The 22289-nt window shown below is 48.3% G+C and overlaps 1 protein-coding gene across 1 annotated transcript in view; it reads right to left on the bottom strand.

Annotated features, from left to right (window-relative positions):
• Window positions 1-549: 549 nt before the first annotated feature.
• Window positions 550-22289, bottom strand: part of LOC144253752 (uncharacterized) — a 127585-nt gene continuing 105845 nt past the window's right edge. Inside the window, exon 5 of the mRNA XM_077796455.1 lies at window positions 550-656. Coding sequence (XP_077652581.1) covers window positions 550-656 — 107 coding nt within the window. The remainder of the gene's footprint in view (window positions 657-22289) is intronic.

Here is a 22289-nt window from a genome sequence, read left to right as displayed (position 1 = left end):
ATATATTTGTTGATCACTTGTATGTCTTCTTCTGACAAATGTCTGTTCAGTAGGAACAGAACAGGAAACACTAATCAGAGAAGCAGACTTGGTGCTATTTAATTGAGAGTATTGGGATTCCACCAATTAGTCCAAGACCATTCCCATGCCCATTGATTGACTGGGTTGTTGCATGGTTCTCTGTGTCTATATATGTTAGCTCATTAATTTTCACATAGGGCAGGTGACATCACCACCCTCAGGTGACAGGCAAGGACACTGACAAACAGCAAGGGTGAATGACTCAACACAGATGATGTGTGTACTGGGAGGTCTGTACTCAGCCACATGGCTCCAGAGTCAGCTCCTGCAGCCACCTCAGCCTCTGCATTCAGCACGGGGGCCCTGGTTCCAGGCCTGGTCACTAACTCTGGGGCCTGCACAGTCACCCACTCAGCCACAAAAGATACCAATAGTGCTCATTCCACCAGCTTCACAGGACTGCCATAGAGGACAACAAACTCTGTACACTCAGTTGATCAGTGAGCGTTCAAGTCACCAGGCTATGGCCTAGCACTGGATGTCCGGGTGGATGAGCAAGCCAGTGGGTGCAATGTCATAGTAGGACATGAGGCCCTCATCAGGCTGCTCAGATGCCAGGATGCAAGGTCCATTCACTGCACCAGGGGAAAATTTCCAAAGTGATTAGAATAAAGCAACTTTTCTCCTCACCACTGGGTAGGGGCCAGCACTGAGCTAGTTCAGATATCCCTGGGCTCCTTTTACACACTGTTGTAAGGTGCTACTGGCCTCTTCTATGGAAATGTCAAACCTCTCTTGACCATCACACTGGCGCAAATGGCACATGGGCATTGAAGGAAGCTGCAGAGCAGTCACCTGAAGGGCACACTTCAGGTGGCCATGGAGCAGCAATGTGGCAGGCCAGCCCCTCAGAACAGTGCTTTGGTGTTCATGGATTCTGTTAGGAGACTATTCTTTTCAACAGGGAGATTGTTTTTACAAAGGTGAGAGCAACTTGTATTTAGGGAGTATGCAGGAAGCTCACTTTGGCCTGGCTCAAGACTCAGCCTTAGCTGACATTTGACAGAGCCGGGCCTGTTCTTTGTAGTACACGTGGGCTTGGATGTAATTGGTGGGCACCCTGCAGGTGGCCAGTGGTTAGGCTGGAAGCCCAGGGGCATTTGTGCACTTTTCCAACTTTAGCAGAATCTGATCTTCCTTTTACACTGCTTGCCCCTGGAATTCCAGAGACTTCTTATGTTATCTCCTTGTGACACATGGAATAATGCCCTTCAGCCCCCACCCAGAGGTTTTTTACCTCCTGTCCTAATCTCTAGGAGATGTGAATGCTGTTTCCAGGCCCTGGGGGGTTGAGACTGCAGACTAGACTGAGGTTCCTCATCAGAAGACACTGATTCTGCCCTTTTCAGGTGGGCTCAGTGCAGTCACAGGTGTCTTTCAGGTGGGCTAAAGAGGGGGAAGATAGACAAGCAGAGGGCCATTGGCAGGAGCAAGAAGCCCCCGGCTGTGCTGCTCTAGAGGTGGGGAAAGGCCTGATGAGCCAGGAAATCTGGGCTGCTACTAAAGCGAGGAAAGATGAGGAAATACACTCCCCAGACAGTCCAGGGAAGGAGCGGGCTGCAGACAACTTAATATGAGGCCAATGTGAATAACTTTCAGACCCACAACCTCTGGAACTATCCAAAATTACTTGCCCCAGTCATCTCTTGGCTCTGGGAAATGTGAATAATGTTAGAGTCTGACCCACAGATGGATGGATTTGAAGGGTCAAGTGAGATACAAGGGGAAAATACTGAACAGAGTTCTTGCCATAAGGAAATGTAAAAGTAGAATGATCTGCCTGAAAGGAAGTAAGGAAATAGTTTATTCTGAGCTAAGTGCGAGAAACCATGACCCAGAACATGATTTGAGTTACCATGGGTTCAAGTCATGACATTTTCCCCCAGGAAAACTTTTGCAGTCTGTGAGAAAAGAAATCAATCAAGACATTTGCTAACGACACTGGAGGGGGGCCAGGAAGGCAGCTAGGGCAAGACAGGGAGAGCTCTTCTCCAGGTTGCAGATGGGAGCAGACAGCACCCCTGGCCTCAGGGCTGGTGGCAGCTGGAGGTGTACTAAACTTAGTGACACTTGCCAAGAAGTTTATCCAGGCATCTGAAAAGAGTTATCAGTGCAGATACAGGAGCTATCAGGAATGGCTATCAGGGGCCTGAGATACCCAGATAGCAAGGCCTGAGACAGGACCTTGACCTACAACATCAGGTCTCCCTATAATCATATTGTGCTCAGGAGATTTTAAATTATGGGTCCATCACACCACTGTCTGAAGGGTTTATTTCAGTCCAGCCAAGGAAGTCTCCCAGTCATAGCAGTTTGTGAATTTATGGGCTGAAGTTCATATCCAAGAGGCAGAGTGCAGACAAGTTTTCAGTGATGCCAGAGAGCTGGGGACAGAGGACTGCCCAGGGCTTGTCTCCTGGGGGCCAAAGAAGCAGGAGCCCCTTGTGTGTGTGCGTATTTGCATAGGAGCAGCACATATGTGGATGGGGAAAGTCCTTTTCCAACTTTGAGCAAGTTTCTAGAACAAAGACTCATTTCCTGGCATGATAGAAAGTTGAGTTAAGGCCCCTCCTCCTCTCCATCACTCCTGGCCCTCCCACTCCTGCTCAGATTATTAAACTCTAGTACCACAGCAGGTGGGCGTGCATGTCTCCTGTGATACAGCCAGGAAGCTGTACAGAATGAGGTCTACCTTCTCATTTATTTCTCTTTTTATTTGTACCATAAAGGAATGGTATTTGTCTGCTTCACTTGAAGGTAATTATTAAATTACCTTCTAGTTATTTAACAATAACAATCACCACAATGATACGATAGCAATTCAGAGAGACACCTGGACCTTCTGGGGAGCCTGGGTTCTCTCTCTGTCTCACGTCAATACCCTCCAAAGCATCTGTCGAGTGACCTGAACATTCTTAGAAAACATGCACTGATGACCTGTGTGGAGGACACCGTCCCAGCCAAAATGGTAGTGCTCAGGGGCCCGGGGTGCTCAAGCTTCCTTCCCCGAGATCTGCCTCTTCCCGCCCAGTTCTAGCCCACTGGCGGCGGTGGACTCTGCCAGGCACTGCTGCTCTCACCCAGGTAGGTGTGCTCATTGATTACTCTGCTGATCTCTCCTTATCCTAAAAACAGCAGGTCTAGGAGACCAGGACCTTGTCCATCAACTGCCACCCCGAGTGGCACTTAGAACATAATCTATGCATACTCAATTAAACACCATCATAGGTGAAGGCATGTGTTCCCGACCCCTACAGCATCCATCTGTGAGCATACGGGTGCCAGTGGATAGTGCCATTCATCATGGAATATTTGGGAGTCAGGTGGAGTTGGATTCCAACACTGGCTCAGCTCTGGCTCTCTACCAGATCTTCTCTATAAATTCAACCCTTAAAAAACAACTTGGTACCAAGTCTCTTTCTTAAAGCCGCTACAGGTTAACCCAGGAAATCCACTGCTATCTCAAAGCCAGTGATCCTTTTCCAAAGGCCACATGAAGTCTTCTTCCAGCCCACAGCAGGCAACTTCAGATGTCCTCTGACAGCACATCCATCAGAAGACACCTGCCTCCCCTCTCCTGTCACAGATGGAGCTGGAAACAAGCAGCTTTCCTGGGGCTGGATGGCCTGAAGACGCCGATGCTCATTATGGGCCCTTGAGCACCTCATTAGTGCCTCCTCCAGCTGATGGTGAAGGCTGAGAAAGTGAGTTACTGCAGAAATAAACTGGCAGACACCATCGCCAAGGTGAGCAGGAGTGGACTTCTCTCACTCCATTAGAATGAAAGAGAGCGTCCCCAGCTAATGAGGGATGATAGGCTTCTGAGACTCTGAATGCCATGATTTGCTGATAAACAATACGATTGCTAATACATGAACACATGAGCCCTCCTCTTGGTCAGAAAGTCCATGTTCGTATATTACATTGTCATCACACTATGGAAGTCAGGATCCTGCTCCTTCTTCCTGTAAAGACAAGGAAGCCATCAATCACCTGCTTCTGAATGCCCAGCTGGGGAAAGACAAGCATTTTGTGTGAGCTCCTTTGGAACCAGACACTAGGTTCCCATTTCATAAGAATAAGGCCTGTGCTCTATAAGTGGCACTTCATTAATACCTAGTGGTCAAGAATGTTGGCTCTGGAGCCAGCAAAGCAAGCTGTGTGACATTGGTAAGTTACTTAGCTTCTTGGTGGCTCTGTTCCTTCAACTATAAACAGTGTGATAAGAAGTATTAGGTCCTTTAATAGCTTGTTAGATGGTTTAATTCAGTTAGTATGGTTATAATAGTGCCTAGCACATAATAAATGCTCAATAAATACTAGTCTATTGAAATTGTGAGTTAGATGATAGCTGGGTTAGGAAGTAGCTATAGATACTCCATAATAGCTCCCAAAGCCCCATACACATTGCTCTGTACAGAGAAAGCCATCTCCTATCTACCTACCTACCTACCTTAATGTGAAATCACCTCTATTCACTGAAGTCCTAAGACAAGTGTGCATCTGGTAAACCCCATCAACAGGGACCGTCCGATGCACTCCTCAGCCGCCCAGTTCCATATGCGCTCACCGCAGCAGCTCAGCCACACCTTCCGCCTTCTCACACTGCAAAGGCGTTCTATTTGGACCTGCTTCCTGAACTTTGCATTCTCTCCTTCTGATTTTACAAATTAGGCTCAACAGCCCAGACTGTTGAATCTTTTTTTTCCAAATTGTGGATTCTTAAAAATGTCTTTCTCTGTCACCCCAAAGGATTACAATCCTGGGCCACACAAAAGATGTACTTTTTCCATTACTGTAATTGACATGGGCATTGTTGATGCTTCCTCCCTGAGTAATGTGCAAATCTCCACTGCATGCAGCCTCTCCTTATGTGGGCCATGCAGGGACACTCAGCCTCTAGAACCCTCCCTGGGAGGGGAACAGTCGCTGCACTTTTGAAGAGCGGATCTTCTGAAGGACACTGATGAGCACCACAGAGTCCTAGAGGAGGCCAGGATGGGCCAGAGAGGTCAAAGAAAACCAGACCCCACCCAATGCTCAGGTCACCATGGTATACTGTGCCACCAACGTGGACATTAAAGTGTTGACAAGGCGGCAGGTTAATTAGATCCTCTCTGTTGACCCTGGCCCCTGGGTATGCAATCGGGGGTCCTTCAGCAGAGTGTTCACATGCTCAGAACCTGATGGTCTGCGGACCCGGGGGTTTTCCTCTGAGCACCAGGCTGACTGCTGAGAAGAAAACCCCATTTTTGTGCAGAGCACAGGGGAGGAGGCAAGAGCTGTTGTCTTCTGAAGTGAGGCATCTGCCAGGCTCCACAGGAGACGCTGAAGCACACTTGGACCTCGGCTCTTCAGGTTCCTATCTGTGGATGTGAACAACTAGTGAATCCAAAGTATTTTTTTTTAAGAAAAGCAAAAGCAAATAAATCAAACAAACCAATAAAAACCCATTTCCATACTGAACATAGCTTTTTTCCCTTCTTGTCCTCATCCCCTAACGTATAGCATAACAAGGATCTATACAGCTTCTGCATCTTGTAGGTAGTGTAAGTAATGTAGAAATGATTTAAAGTATGTGGGAGAATGCTCACGAGTTATGTGCAAACACAACAATGTCTGATATAAGGATGGGAGAATTTGTAGATTTGGGTGTCTGTGGAGGTCCAGAAACCAATTCCCCATGGACACTGAGGGAGGACTATTATGGAAACAAGGTGTATTAAAGATAAATAAATAGATAAATAAAGATACCCTTCAATTTATAATGTGATTAGGTCCACAAAATATGGACATAAAAATAACCTAAGTTGAGATGTGCTTGCTACACCTGACCTAGGGGTCTCCACAATGCTCCATGGAGACTGGTATGGACTCTCATGATTGTGCGGAGCTCTACACAGCTGCCCAGCACTGAGATGCTACTGCCAGCCTGGGAAAGACCAAAATTCACAACCTGAAGTACAGCTCCTACTGAATGCATATTCCTTTTATACTATCATAAAGTTGAAATATTGAGCCATCATAAGTTGGGGACAGCCTGTGTATCAATAATTTTGAATCGATACATACATACACACATATATATACATATATAGATAGATAGATAGATAGATTATGAAGAATTTACTCATGTGATGACTATGGAGAATCTTTAACTGGAGATCTGGGAAGCTGGTGGTATAAATTCCAGTGCAGGGTAAAGGCCTGAGAAGGAGAAGTGCCAACAGCATCATCCCAAGTCCAAGGGCAAAAGGAGATGTCAGAACCCAAGCAGTCAGAGAAAGTCAGTGTGAACTCCTTTCACCTTTCTGTTGTAGCCAACCAGGAAGGACTGAGGGTGCTCACCACATGGGGAGGGCCATCTGCCTTACTTCAGGGTTCCAGAGCAGTCCCCATGACCCGCCTCCTCAGCCACATTCACCTGCCTTCAGATGCCACCAAGTCAGTCCACTCAGACGAGGATTGACCAACGAGGCCACAGTTCTCCAAGGCAGATCACTTTCTTACAGAGCAAGGGCCCAACGTGAAGCCACGGCTGCTGAGGCTGTTCTGACCCCAGTTCTGCTGAGCACTCTGGGAAAGCTTAGCTGTGGCGCTCAGAGCTGCGGGCCTGAGAATTAGGTGCCCAGTATGTAGAACCTTCTCCTCAACCTCAGAATCCTACTGCTCACTTCTGTTACTCACCAATGACACTTCTGACGTTAATACAGGAGCTTTAGGGGACTCCTCAGGCGAGGCAAGTTCCCATGGTGCCAAGAACAACTAGTTAACCACAGGTGGATGGGCCTCTCGCCTCTGCAGAGGGCCTCACTCAGTCTGGTTCAGACCTTTTGGAACCTGGCTCCCTTTCATGCCCTTCCATTTGTGGAAGGCCAGCAGTGATACGGCGACTGCACCGAGACTCCAGGAAGCTGGTGAGTTAGTTCACCTTTGTCCCATGACAAAGTTAAGTCACAACAACCAAGAAACATGTCATGCTCAAATGGGGTTTCCAAGTAAAATTATTCTTCAGTATTGATTATGAAAGATCATTTTTTTCTGTACCAAGACAACCTATTGTTATGAGCCAGGCTGTACCGGCAATGACCAAACAGACTCCATCTTACCCATCTTACCCCAAGACTCCATGTCAGGTAAGAAATGCTTCTCCCGTGGGAAGGCCAGCCTCTGTGCCCATCCACAATGGCTTAGCTCAGCAGGTTTGGCAACAAAAGTGGCAATTCTTATACAATGTAAAAGTGTTCTCTTTGGATCCCATTTTTCCTGGACAAGGTACCTTGTCTAGAGATTAATTGTCCAGATGTTAGTAACCATTCTATAACTTGTACTTAACTAGGACATTTTGGCCCAGTTCCTTTTCTGTTTGTGATTTTAGATCTCATGACGTTTGTTTATGATTTTGAATCATAGCAACAGCCACTTATGATTAATGTGGTTTGGACTACAATAGGTGTACTGAAACCCCAGGAGGGGGTTGAAGGGTGCAGACTTGCAGCCTGCCCCTTGGCCCACCAGCTGGTGGATCCAGACCACCAGCTGGTGGAAAAAGGTTCCGTCTCCTGCTTTAAGATGGACTTGGTGATTTATTGCAAACTCGCCTTAATACTATAGCTTAAGCAGCAGTCACCTTCCTAAGTCATCAGCCCTAACGTTAGACTATGGGTAGAAATTAGCCCCTCTTAGATCTCTTCTATGGAAGGAGAAACCTTCAAGGCTTTTCTGCCTACCTAGAAGTCCTTGAGACAGAAGCAAACTTCAACTCGACCGCTGCGCAGAGCAGCAGAACTGGGTGTATTTTCTTCTAAAGTGAATGACTAGATGCAGCCCAAGGGGATTTTTTAAATGTTGAAGGAGGACGGCTGTTTCTGAGGACTCCACTCTGCACTGGAAGAGCTCACTTCTGAGTTCTCTGCTACACAAGGAAAAGACCAACCAGTGTGTTAAAAAAAATAGGCAGAAACACAAAGTATCACGATTCAAACAACGTTGAGAACCTGAAAGAACTGTGGACTGCATGCTAGTGAATTCACACACAGGAACCGGGTCAGCCAGAATCAAGAAGCACCAGACACTCTTATGGCAAGACAAAAATGTGTTAATATTCAAATTAATGTCAAGTGAGGACACGGATACCATTTCAATAAGCTGTCTATTTTCACATATTAAGAAAGCTAAGGAGTCTGATTCTGATTGTTACAGGGATTTTGCAATTACAGAATTAAGTTAAAGATTGTTGTTAAGTTAAAAAGTTAGGCCTGCTGCAGGCCTAACCAGTGACAGCGACGCTCACAGGCACACCTCCTGCACACTGCATTCCCTGCAGGGCCACAAATTTTTCCACAAGAAACTGAAAGAATCCTTGAGCTCTCCACAGAGCCGCCGCCTGGAAGCTCCTTTTGCTGACTGAACACAGGTTCATGGCCACAGCCCACAGGATGGGCCACGACCTGCCCCTGCCCACCTCACTGTCTGCACACTGCCCTCCTGCCTGGGCCTGAGCCATGTGGACCTGCCCCTGACCCCACCCCAGGACTGTGAGCACCGCAGGACGTCTGCCCTGGCTCTGTGCACAGCCTGAACACTCTCCAGATTGCAGGTTATGGTGTGGCTGGATTTTTCTCATTTGGGTCTTGATTTACTCAACTTTCAGAGGAGCTATGCCTGACCACCTACCTAACCTCACGTGGCAAGCCATTATTCTCTCTTTTTCATCAGATTGTTTATCACTATGTGAAATATTTTGTTTATGTGGTGCCTTACTCACTTTCTACAGCCTTCTCTAGAGCAGGCACAAGAGGGTACAAACCTCTCTTGTTTAACTGTTGTGTTCTCTTCTCTTACAGCAGTGCTTAGCTGAGACCAGCACTTGAAACCTGAAAGACAGTTGCTTGCATGGAGGGATGAATGGATGGGAAGATGGATGGGAGGATGGATGGACTGATGGGTGGGCAGATGGATGGGTGGGTGGATGGATAGATGGGTAGATGGATAGATGGGTGGATGGGTGAGTGGATAGGTAGATGGATGGATGGTTGGATGGGTAGATCGATGGGTAGATGGGTGGGTGAATGGATGGATGGGTGGATGGATGAGTGGCTGGACAGATAGGTGGACGAATGGATACAAAGATGAATAGGTTGATGAGTGAATGAATTTTCAGGTGGATAAATCAGTGGATGAAGTAATTAATGGATTGATTATTTTCTGCCTATAATACCTTGATCTTTAGGCCAGGTTTTTCTAACAACAAAGTCCTTTGGACATAATGATGCTTTTCTAACGACCCATTTTTTGTAAGGATAACTAAAACTTTCTTCATTCTTTCAACCTCCCTGAAAGGTGGAATGGATTTATATGCTACTAAAATAAGGGAGTGGGTAAATAACTAAAAGAATTTGAAAATTAAAAGAACAGCACAACACTTCTGACAGTTTCCCAGGCACTGTGTTGAATGAACAGCTTCCATCTGTGTTGTGAATGTCACATCCTGGCTGTTGAGCGGTATTTGCATCTTCCTTTCCCCATGTCACAAACGTCTGCCTCCCCAAGTCTCTCACAATTGGCCATGAGATCTCAGTGGCTTCTGTAGACCAGAATCCCCTACCTGCCAATCCCCATTCTCACCCAGGCCAGACTCAAAGGGCTTGATGACATCCCCCTGTAAAACCTTCCTCTTAATCTTGTTTATCTTCCAAATGTCTGATCTGCCTCAGGCCAGACTGTCTAGTTCTGTCCACATCACAGACTTTATACAGAAAACATGGATTTTTAAGCTCCAAGTCCACCTGTTACCTCTCTTGAGGGGAAGATGGAACAGGGCTGGCCACTGAGGTACAGAAGGCAGAGCACAGCCGAAGGAGAGATCAAAAGGCACGCCTCAGGTCACCTGAAAGATCCATGAATCTCTGACAGCTTCTGATGCCAACTCCAGAGACGAGAAAAATAGGTGGGCAGGCACAGGAGGGTCAAGGGATGTGTGTCCATGTGTATGTGTCTGTGAGAGAGAGAGTGTACAGACACAGGTAGGCAGGTGCAGGAGGGTCGGGGGACGCATGTCCATGTGTACGTGTCTGTGAGAAACAGACTCCAGACAGTACATGCAATCATCTGTCCCGGGAAGGAAAACCCCTCCCCAAACTGCTCGAAAAGAAGAGGAAGAAGAGGTCACTGGACACTGGTCACAGGCAGTCTCAATCATCTGGTAACTGTCCAGTCCGTGAATCAACCCTGGTCACCTCACGAGCCAGAGTCCCGGGCTGGCACAGGACTGCAGAATACCTATACCAGGGTCTGCTGTCAATGACCTGTCTGGATTCTTAGTGTTTGCCCTGTCCTGGTCTCTTTGATCCCCTCCGAGGACCTGCCCCATGGCATTCCTGTTAGAGATCACTAAGCTTGAGGAGGGAACCTGCCCTGTCCCCTGCCTCCTGAACCATAACGTCACTCAAGCAAGGTGGATTCCGGGCCGGAGGCAGAGGTGATGGCACGACTCTGCCCTTATCTTCCTGGACACTATTTCTCCACGGTACCCTCTCCAAAGGGCTTTAGTGATCTCTTGGGATTTTTCCTCTTTCTCTAAACCTAAAGGATCACAGGTTCAGCGATGGATGGGAATGTCACCCTAACCTTTATCAGGGTGCATCTCAAGAGCCTTATCACGACCTGAGGCAGCAGGGAGAGTGCAAAAACAATGTCCTCTCGACTTGGCCAAAATGCTGCATCACTGGTTTCAGCCACACATTAAAGTCTGAGAAGCTGGAAATCAGCTCAGATGCCTAACAAGCAGCGTGTGAAGCCAGAGAACTTCCCACCACGCACCTCTGTCTGCCTCAGAAGCCTCCCACAGCGCTCAGCTCCTCCACCCATGTACACATGGAACTCTCCTTCACCTCCTGTGGCCCATGGTGACCAGGTGTGTCCGTGGTTATCTGGTCTCCCTGTCCCTGGGCAGTTCAGGGACTGAGTGCTTCATTGCTTTGTTCTCCTTGTCTCCAGAGAGCCCCGCAGAGTTGCTGGCACCCAGCAGGCCTTCAGCAGACGGGTGCTGTTACTGCATGAATTGCTACTTTGGGCCAATCCAGAGAAGGTTCCACCTCCAGTTTGGTGCCAGTGTGGACAGTGACAGCTCCTCTATGCACATGAGAAAAGGGACCCTCCCTTTCTAAGAGATGCCTCTGACTGAAAGGTGTCATAAACTGCTGATCCGGCTGAACAGGACTCTGGATTGCCATCTGCTGTAACCGTGAACTACTGAGATCTCAAACTACAGGTGTGATGTGAAGGGGCCTTCAGATGTGGTTCCTTGTGCTACACCCAAATCCCCAAGTGTGCCCAGCAGCCCAGCAGGTTCAGACACACGCAGAGCTGCAGCTCACTGGTGGGAGTGGGGCTGACATCTCAGGCTGCAGTCTGGACCTCATGGCCTCGAGCTGCATTCTACTGAGCCTGGTTTACTCCAGCAGAATCCTCCTCCTGCCCGGGGAGCTATCCATGGGCAGACTCTTGACTCTGTGCAGTGCTAAGGTTATGGTCTTTAGTTTCCTTCTTTGTATCTGGGAAGAAATTTATATAGACTATTCTGTCACATGGTGCTTTAAATGAGCTTGTTGTTAGTCAGCTTTTTGGCCCCTTTGATCCCAATACTTAACAAGAACAATTTGCAGAAGGAAACGTTTATTTTTGGCTCATGGTTACAGGCATCTCAGTCCATGGTTGGCTGACTCCATGGCTCTAGGTCTGAAGTGAGGCAAAACATCATGGTGGAAAGGTGTGGTGGAGAGAGATGCTCAGTTCATGGTGGCCAAGAAGGCAAGAAAGAGGCAGGCACTGGGGACAAAACAAGGACACCCTAGTGACCTACTTCCTCACCTCATACCCGACCTGCTCCCCCATTACTACCCAGTGCCCTAGTCCTTTCAAATGATTAATTCTTCAAGTGAATTTATCCACTGATTAGGCTACTGCTCTCACAATCAGTCCACCTCTGGACATTCCTGCGTCATCTCACACAAGGCTTTCTGGGGACACCTCATATCCAAACCCTAACTCTTGGGTGTTCATACATAGCGTAAAGGGACAAGAACTGTTATGGAGACTCTGGGGAAAAGAAGTCAGGTTGCTGATGACAAAGAGAACAAGACACGGACTGGCGTTTAGGGAAAGGTGTGGAATTGGAGGCCACAGATGTGGACTTGCTTCCTGTCTCCATCATGTGCCTAGAGCTCCCTCTAAGCCACAGGGGAGCAAAGTGAAGATCACACACCAAATAATGCTGTGAGCTGCCAGGGCCCTCGGGCATATTCTGAGGTCCATGGGACACTCATCTGGGGACTCCAACACCACCACTGAGTCCAAGAACACACGCAGACCCCAAATCATTCTCTGGATGCCGGTGGCCCAGGATTCTGCAACCCAAGCCTGAACAGTCGCCATGGTGCTGCAGTTCAACGATGTTAAAAGCTAAAAGACACCACCCTAAGCTAGCAGTTTCCAGTGTGGGTTCTCCTGTGAGCCTCTAATACTTGACAGATTGCAAAGAAGGATCCCTTTTACTCATTAAAAATGGAGTCCACTAAAGGCCTGGGTGATTTGTATATTTCAAGCAGTTTAAATAAGAGTTGGATGCAAGAGAATGGAAGCCATTTGGGGATGCCTAAGTATGTGGTCCTGAAGAGCTCTGGGAAGTCCGAGCTCTGTCCCTAGTGTCCACCCAGCCTGCTGCAACACAACACATGCATTCACCACCACTCCCTCTTCCGCCTGCCCTTCCTCTGTGGATGAAGGAGTCCTGCTCTGTTTGAAAGGGTTTGCTAAGCGGAGATCCAGTTCAAGGACCTGCTTCTGTGATTAGAAGACTCTGGGCAGCCTCACTCCCGTGTCCTGGAGCCTGGAGGCAGGCGCAGGAGCACTCTCCTCCTCAGCAAGGGAGACTAGCCTCTAGGTTCCAGCAGCTATTTCAACAGACTGCTGGCTGTCACAAGGAGTGCTTTTTCTTAAGATACACAATGACAAACAATATGTCACATCAGCTGCCAAAACTCTGTCTGAGATGAGACTTTCCATATGCAGCAGGAATAGCTTCTTCCCAGGGTCTTCCCAGGGCCACATGCATCCTGCGTGCTGGAAAGGGGAACCCAGTAGCAGGATGTCTTGTTCCTAATGCACGGGGCATCCAGCCTGCAGACACCATCCTGCCAACCAGGGGGCTAAGACCTGAGCCAGCACACGGGGGCTCGACTGGAGAGGGGTCTACACTGAAGCCCTTGTTGGAACTTCTGTTGCCTCCTACTAGGACCAACAGCCCCAGCTCACCAGCATGATTACTGAAGCCACACCTGGGTCTCCAGCCACTCCCCCGCCACCTGCTCTGTTGCTGATTTATTTATTTTTAACAGGAATCAGAGCATCCTTCTCATTTGCCTGGAAGTCTTCAGTGAAATGAGCCAGATGCAGGAAAGCAAAATACTACATGATCTCGCTTACATGTGGAGTCTATGAACAGCTGACTATGCAGAAAAGGAGGAGCAAGGTGACTACCAGGGGAGGGGGAGGGGAGGAGGTGGCAAAGGCACTGCAGGTGTGTCTACACAGAATGGGTGTGTCTACAGTCCAGGGCACTGCACAGTGACAATAGTTAGCAGTTCTGTGGTGCAGAGTGGAGATTTTCAGGGACAGTTGACTTGAGGTGCCCCTCCCAAGAAAACAGTAAGATGGTAATGATGTGTTGTATGCATATTTTAGTTTGTTTGATGGTAGTGATATTCCGTTGTGTTTATCAAAACATTTTCTATTTCAAATGCATACAATTATTAAAAAAAAAAAAAAACTTGAGTACCTTCTCACTGATCCTAAAGGAGCATCCCGAGCCCTCTCAGCACCCTGAGGAACCTGCATGGGTGAGCTCCCACCTTCCTGACATAACTTACGTGACTCTGTCTTGAGCTCGGGTCAGCATCCTCAATCCTGGCAAGCACCCAGCCTTTCCTGCCTTTGGGGTCTCCACACATGTTCCCACTGCTGTGAGCCCTTCTTCCTCATAGAAGATTGCCGTCTCCTGGGCCTTCAATTTCCCATAAAGTTCAGGGAAGAAGGTTCATGCTACAGGGTGAAGCCATAAGGAGGAGTGAAATCAAGTCCTTTGGACCAATGAGAATGTTTAACACAGAAGGGAAGAGTGATGTCAGGCATGATCACATGGACATCTGGGTTTGTAGATATGCATGTGTGGCATACAGAGCTCACCTGGAAGTACACAGTGAGCTGGCTGCAAGCATACTAAGAGACCAAGTCACGCCCCATCCTCACCTGTCCCCCTGCAGGGACTTCCCAGAAAAGTGCTCATCTCCTCCAGAGAAGCCATCAGATTCGGAAGATTCACAGACTTTTTCAGGCAGTTTTTCCTCTGTCCCTCATCTATTCTTCCCTCATTGAATGGAACATAAACCCTGGGAAAAGGTTCTCTGTAAACCCAAACCACAGAAAACAACCTCTACTGGACACCCCTGTCAATTCCCCAGAGTAGCCCCACTCCTAGGGTTTGGCCTGATTTGCTGGCTGCATTCTCTCGGTAAAGAAGTCCGACATCAGCAGGAATGGGGGTGGGCACTCTTACTTCCAGAGTGGTTATTTTCTTCAACAGTAAAACCAGCATATATACATGCCAGCTGTGCCCACTCAGAATGTGAAGTGAAGGGGCTGGGGACAGAGCTCAGAGGAGAGTGCTCCCCTGGCACGCACAAGACCCTGGGTCTAATTCCCAGTACCAAAAAAAAAAAAAAAAAAAAGGAAGAAAGGAAGAAAAGAAAAATGAAATTAGGAGAGTAATTCCATTTAGAATGGCCTCAAGACATAGGCATCAATTTAACAAAAGATGTGCAAAATTTTATACTGAAAACTAGAAAACATTGTTGAAAGAAATTAAAATGTAAATAAATGGAAAGCCCCATGCTCATGTATAGAAGACTTGATATTGTGAGACAACAATCCTTAAAAAAATAATCTATATATTTAATGTAATCCTTATTAAAATTCCAGCTGGATTTGTTACAGAGATTGGCAAGTCTAACAAGACTCCTCTAGAAACTTCTAAAACAATCACCATGTGACACCTCTCTCACAGTCAGCTTTATGCTGAGCAGTATTAAAAGGTGACCAGATCGTTTCCCAGGAAGAAATGACACAGGCTTTCCATCTAGAGTGCCTTTTCCCTCTGAGGAGATGAGGTCTTGGCAGAAAGACCCTTGCTCACCACAGGAGATGCGTGCCCATGGGCAGGGCACCACACACTTCCCGTTACTGCCCACGCAGCCTTCCTGTTGCTCTCAACTGCTCAGAGAACATACAAGTCATATCTCCATATAGGACTGGAGGGTGGATCAGAGCCTGCCCTGTAACAGTGACCAGGACACCACCACCACAGAGCTCCCCAGACTCTAGGAGGTTTTCTTCTCACAGCTCTAGAGCCTGCAAGCCCAGACCAGGGTGCCAGCAACCTCTGCCCCTGGTGTGTGGGCTGCCCCCTTGTTGTGTCTCAGCCGGCAGCCCCTGTGCACACACCTGGTGGCCCTCGGTGTCTCCCCACTTCCTCTGTAAAAGGATGCAAGCAGGACTGAGTCGCAGCCCACTGTAATGACCTCACTTTAAATAGCATAGACATCTATTTCCAAATACAGTGGCATTCTGAGGTGTGGGTGTTAGGACTTCAGCCCTTCAAAATGTATGTCTACCTCTAGAAAGAAGTGGCCTCCTTGTGGCACACTAGGAGAGTTCACCCTTAGTGTGTCGACGTGTGGCAGTAGCTCAGTCATCCACTCCACACGGCAGTCCACGCTGGGACACAGCAGTCCACGCTAGGATGTGCTGAATGAGCCTCCCTCACTCTATCAGTGCTTCACGTGGGTGGCCTGAAGCATTTGCACTTGAACCAAGAACAAATGATGGATTAGCTAGCGAGCAGCAAATGAGCACAGTGTGTGGCTAGATCTGGTGGCCAAAATGCACAAGACCTCAAGTAGAGCAGTAGCAGCTCTATGGTGGTGACAGAAGAGGGGCCATATAATCCTGAGCACTTAGGTGACTTAACATGGTGGTCATCAGGGACAGACAGCAGGAAACAGGACCAATGAGATGGTCCAACATCATGGAGGTAGCTCATGGGGCCACTGCAGAGGACTGGCTGCAGAAGTCAGGCAGCCTCCAACCTGCTTCCTGTAGAGAAGAGAAGAAGCAGAGGTTGGAAAGCAGGGCCAAGTAGGGAAACAGCCTTGTGTACATTCAGAAGTATTTATTAAGTATCTCTGATGTGCCACGTCCAGGACACCACAGCCACCACCATCACAAGACCAAGCCAGGAAGCATGAATGCACCATTTCAAGTACAGAAATAAATAAGTCTTTGTTGGCCAGAGAATGTCACCTGCTGTGAGTTCTTAGGATGGCTGCAACTAGGGTGGTCAAGCCTCATCCTGGATGAGCGCGGAGAGAACGGTGATATCCTGTGCATACAGGAGGTGGGGAAGGGGATTAGAGACACCTAGGATGAGACACGGAGCCTTGGGAGCAAGAGGAGACCCTCAGGAAGCCAGAGGAGAGTTTTGCATCCACAAGAAGAATGTGGTGTTCACAGCCAAAGCCATCTCCGCAAGATGACTGATGTTTGAGTTGTCCTGTTACATTTTGAAAAAAAACATGTGATTGGTGACATTCTCCTTAGGAAATAACCCATTTTGTGTCAATCTCTCTTACTCTGCAGCAGTCTGTTACCACCCTGCAATAAACACGTATGCCAGTACAAGTGCTCCACGTGGGACACTGTCCTGAGGACACTTTCCCCCTCCTTGGCAGGTCTGAGGGCCAGCAGTGGTCCTAGAGAGAGCTGGCAGACAGGAAACAGGGACTGTCTTCCTGCAGAGCCACTCCACCTCCCTGCAGGCACGAGTTGGCTTTGCACATGACTACCTCTCTGCTGGGAATTCTGAATGCCCCCCAAGGGACCCACACCAGAAAATTCTATGTGGTTGTAAAATCAGCGTGGCTGCATAAATCTCTCTAGAATCAGACTGGGTTCTGATCCATTAGGTTTCCTACTGCCTGGGCAGAGCACTGTGCTAAATCTCTGCCTGTCTCTAAGAGTGCCGGCCCTGAAGAGAGCAAGATTTCACAGTCACCATCTAAATGAGCTCCCTCCACAGCCACAGATAAACATTTCTCAGAGGAAGGTGTGTGTCTGGTAAGACTGAAATGACCAGTAAATCCGAGGTCCTGAGGTTCCTGGCAAATACTCTTGCTGTTTTGCTTTTGTTCTTCTAAAAGCTTCTCATCCTTTTCCTAAGCTCTGGAAAGATCCCAGCTCTTCTCCCCTGGCCCTGTGAATGTGAAGGCACAATGACTTCCCCTTGGGGTAACAGTGTTTTAAGCTCAATTTTAATTATGAGATATTGCTTCATTTCTCATTAGAGAAATTTCTGCCAGAAAGTAGAATTCTGTTGCTGAGCGGAAGACACTTCCCAGGGCCTTCATGAGCTGCCGGTGCCAGCAGCTGAGACCGAACACTCCTCCGGGTCCAGCTCCGGCCCAGAGCCTGGCACCCAGGCCATCAATCCATGATCACTGAACACAGGACTGGATGGAAATCCCTTGTAATTACAGAGCAACTTCCTTTTTAAAAACATGTTGAGATTTCCAATCCAATACAGTAGAAAAACTGCACAATCTCCATTTTGTCCTCAGGGTCACACCAAAATCATGATGAAAAAAAATTAATGTCTTATGCATCAGTGTCTCTAGGGTCACCGTACATGTATTTAAAGTATGTTGATTTCATTTTGGATCCTTCATCTTTTTTTTTTTAAACATTCTATACATTTTAATTTCCAAACAAGTAAATATCACTCACTGTAAGCAAAAGCTTCTGGGGTCCTTTCTTATTCTTACTATGAAAGTCAAAATGTTCCTGGGGGGCAGGAAAAATGAGATGACCCCTGGGAGTTACAGTCAGATGTGAATGGGCCTTCCTGCTCTGACCTCACAAGGAGCCATTGTGAAGGAATTTCACACATGGGCCACATAAGAAGTGGCCTATGTGTGGGCTTGTGCCCCTCAATACAGGGAGCTCTTGATGGTGACCTGTCAGGCTCCCAGATACTCAGTGCATTTGAGGGGTGGTGGCTGGTGATTGTAATTTTTTGACCTTGGAGTTTCATTTTTTCTTTTTGCCAGTATCTTTGGTTGGGGCTCCTCCTCAGGATGAGTAGGGAGCGCAGTCCGAGTCGTGTAGCGCTACAGGTGCCCAGCTCCTGTTAGGTGACCGTCTCCACAGACCACAAGCAGGTCCCTAGGAGCACCAGGCAGGGTGTCTTTGCTCAGGTGAAGCTTGCCCACCATCTTCTCACCAGGACAGAGGTGACAATGAAAGTCCTGTCAAAGGTCCAGTGGAACATCCCCGTCCTGTCAGATCTGAGGGTGGCCATGGAACACGGAAACATGACTCTTCCAGTTCATTGAGACCATCAGAAATATCAGCGTCATCATGGAGCTTGTGGTGGGGGACAGCTGTGGCAATACACCCCTGAGGCTTATCACCTGCAGGAGGAGGCATCCCAGAGACTATTCTGGTAGATTCTCAGAGCCGTGGGCCACTGCCACAAGAAGGGCGTCACACACTTAGGCCTGAGGTGGACAGCATCCTGGTGGATGGCAGAGGCAACTTCAAACTCATTGACTTCAGCCTGAGCACCAGGCCCACAGCTGGGCAGAAGCTGACCAAGTTGCGCTTGAAGTCATCCAGCGCAAAGAGTGTGAGGGCTCTGATGGACATCTGGAGCCTGGGGGTCATTCTGCATTTGATGCTCACAGGGAGACGCCTGTTATGGTGACCACCTCTAAGCAGTTGAAGAAGCGGATCATGCAGGGAATGTACAACATTCCCTGTATATTTCTAAGGAGTGTGGAGCCTCAACCATCAAAACAGATTGTGGCCCATGCACTGTAGAGTCCGGGTAAGGCACACTCACCCAGTCATTCTAGAAAGCCACTCCCCAAACACAGGACCCTGCAACTTTGACAATCACGTTGACATGCGTTAAGACCTCTATAACACCTGGGTGTCCCTGGCAAATAAAAAATACAATGAAGCAATGACTACACACCCAATATCCAGCACCACACCACCCAGGGGGAGCTGCACACACCAACAGAGACCTGGGCAGGGGTTTAGACCTTCCCAGTCCCTGCAGATCCTTCCAGGCTCCCTGTCCACCCAAAGAGGCGTCCCAGTGAGCCTTCCCTTCCCACCTCCCCTGGCCCTGACAGCAGCAGCCGCCTGAGGAGACCACTTAGCCCTGGCAGAAGGATGGCAGAAGTGCCAGCTGGCCTGCCATTCCTCCTCTTCCTGCACGTAAGGACCCCTGCTCCCAGCACAGGCTCCCAGCATGACCCTGGGACCCACAGGCCCAACCCCTGGGTGCTCTTCAGTTGGTGAGTCTCAGGACACAGGAGCAATTCCTCCTGAGGTACCTCCACAAGGCACCTCATGACAACAGTGAGGGCTGGAGGGATGACCTGGGGGACCACCACCTGCACTCGACAATAGTGTTGTGGCAGCCGCGCCTCGGTGCACCAGCATTCAGAAAAACATGGCTCTAGAGAGAAGGGGCAGCCAGAGCCCACGGGAGCCAGAGGAGCTGAGCTCTGTGGAACCTAACGTCCTGGTGCAGGCTCCTATCAGGCATGGAGTCCAACAGTCATGGGAGTGAGGTGTGAGATGGCTGCGGCTTCTCCACATGGATGCCAGCCAGGAGCACATCTGCATCCACCTGGAGTCCCCTCTGCCCCCACCTTGAGCCAACCAGACAAGGACTCACTCTCCTTGAAACCCTGGAGATGGCCACCCACTTGCCTTGAGCCCTTGTAGATGGAGGCTTGCTCCCTTCAACCTGGAATAGATGGAGATTCTCCTTTTGATCCAGTGTAGACGTGATTCAGATCCTTGTCTTCATGAATAAAAATGAATCCTATAATTTTATCAAGAACCTTATGCAGAAAGTACTGAGAGTAGATTATGTCCCCTGCTCTATGCTTTTGTAAATCTCCTTATGAAGAAATGTTCTCATACGACTGAAACGAAGGTCTTCTAATGCTCCCAGTTGTTTTAAGATGCTCTTATCTGAGGGAGCTTTTGCTCTCATCTTTCTATGTTGTTCGGACATTTTACAATGAGGATTATTTTCAGAAGGGTGTTAGATTCAGAAACAGAGTGGCTCCGGTGAAGACGCTGAGTGATGGGTGACAGCTGAACCTGCCACGTGAACCGTGGCATCAGAGCTGTGCTGAGTCTAATCACAGGGTTCAGATACTCAGCAGCACTAACCTCAGGTGGCTGAATCCCCAGGGCAGGGGGCCATTACAAGTGCTGCTGCCAAATCTCCAGCCATCGTGAGATGGGACAGTTGGAAAGCCCAGGGTTTTGAATCTGGTCAGGCAGGATGACTGCTCCTGGTCACCTGCAGAGTGCATCCAGTGGACGCACATTCCCCTTGACAGTCACTCCCTTCAGGAGGGTGACCATTGGTGACAACTCTGGTGACAGTAGCTGCAGGACACCTGGACATCTGGGTCCTAAGAGAACACAAAGGTGCCGTCTGCCTGGAGTTGATCTGGAAAGTCCAGCACCAAACAGCAGGTGGGCCTCATGATTACACGTGGGCTCAGATGAATCCTGATGAGCCTGCTGTGGGGGAGAGATGCAGGCTGCACCTTCGTGGCCTTCTAGAGTGGGGGATAAACCAAAGTCAATTCCCAGTGTACCTAAGACCTGAGTTCCTGTCCTCATAAACAACCCAATGATTCCACTAAAGACACAGGTTTCTTGTGGAGCTGGAGCTGCAGACCTGTTGGTCTGTGGAGTCAGGATTCAGAACAGTGGTTCTCACTGGAGATGGATTCCAGGGGCTAATCCACCATGCAAGATAGAAATGGGATGCAGGACCCTCGAGCGCAATGTGGATGTCTCTACTCCTGCAGCTACAGCTAGGATGCTCATCAATCCCGCACCCCTTCCTGGGAGCCTCCACTCTGACCTCCAGTCTGTCCCAGCCCTGCCCTTCAAAATACCACCAGCTGGCAGACTTCCCCACCCCCATGAGATGAGATTTAACAGGACTGCATTAAGGCAGCAAAACACTGATGATGAAAATAAATTAACTGTCCAGAAATAGGAAAAAAGTCAATATATGCTGTTGTGTCTGTATTATAAAATACTACACAGCAGTTTAAATAATGAGGTGAGGTCATTTACACTGGGAAGAAAATTCCTCAAGATACATTGTATGCAAAGAGTAACTCATCAAGAGTACTGACTTTTATTTTAAAAGTCACCCCATGCCCCAAACACGCCATGTATGAGTTGTCCAGCTACACAAGTATGTAAATACGTCAAGAAAGATCTGGAAGAAAGACTCCAACAGGATGACACTGCCAACTTTAGATTGGGGACTGGAAAATGAAATGGGTGGCCAGAGGAGCTGGCAGTGTCTGCATGGCTTCTCCTTCACCATAGGAGAATGTAGGCATCGATTATTCTTATAATTAAATTTTCATTAAAAACTTGAACATCATCAATAAAAAGTTGGACAAGCCACCAGCCTTACAAGTTGCTCATGGCAGGGTAGCATTTCCTCTCACATCCCGATCTCCAGAAGATATGAATGTGTTCCTGACTCATGTGACAAAGGGGATTTTGCAGATAGGATACCATTAAGGGTCTTGATTGAGAAGATTATCCCGGATTATCCAGGCAGGCCCAACAGAACCCCATGAATCCTTACAAGTGGGGAACCTCCCCAGCCATAGTCAGAGAGGGGCACATCTGCACAAGAAGGATCAGAGATGCTAACCTTGAGGGCAGAGGAAAGGGCTGTGGACACCTCATTGCTGGCAGCTGCTGAAAGCTACAGAGAAGTTCTCTCCAGAGGGCCCCGGAGAACCATGGCTTTATCTACACCCTGATTTTAACCTAATGAGACATGCCAGAATCCTATCTTTCAACAATAAAAAATGCATGTTTTTTTTTTTTTTTAACAGCAGGAGTGGAAAATTAATACACACCTCTTCAAGTTTTCAGGAATCCCCAGTGTCTGATCAAGATTCCCCAGAGCTGTAATAAACTGGGGGAGCTGTGTGCCACTCCTGCTTTCAGAGTAAATGGTCCTT

This window comes from Urocitellus parryii, chromosome 3 (genome assembly GCF_045843805.1).
Source record: "Urocitellus parryii isolate mUroPar1 chromosome 3, mUroPar1.hap1, whole genome shotgun sequence".
Taxonomy (NCBI): domain Eukaryota; kingdom Metazoa; phylum Chordata; class Mammalia; order Rodentia; family Sciuridae; genus Urocitellus; species Urocitellus parryii.
Note: the sequence above shows the minus strand (reverse complement) of the source record. Positions and strands in the feature narration are given on the sequence as shown.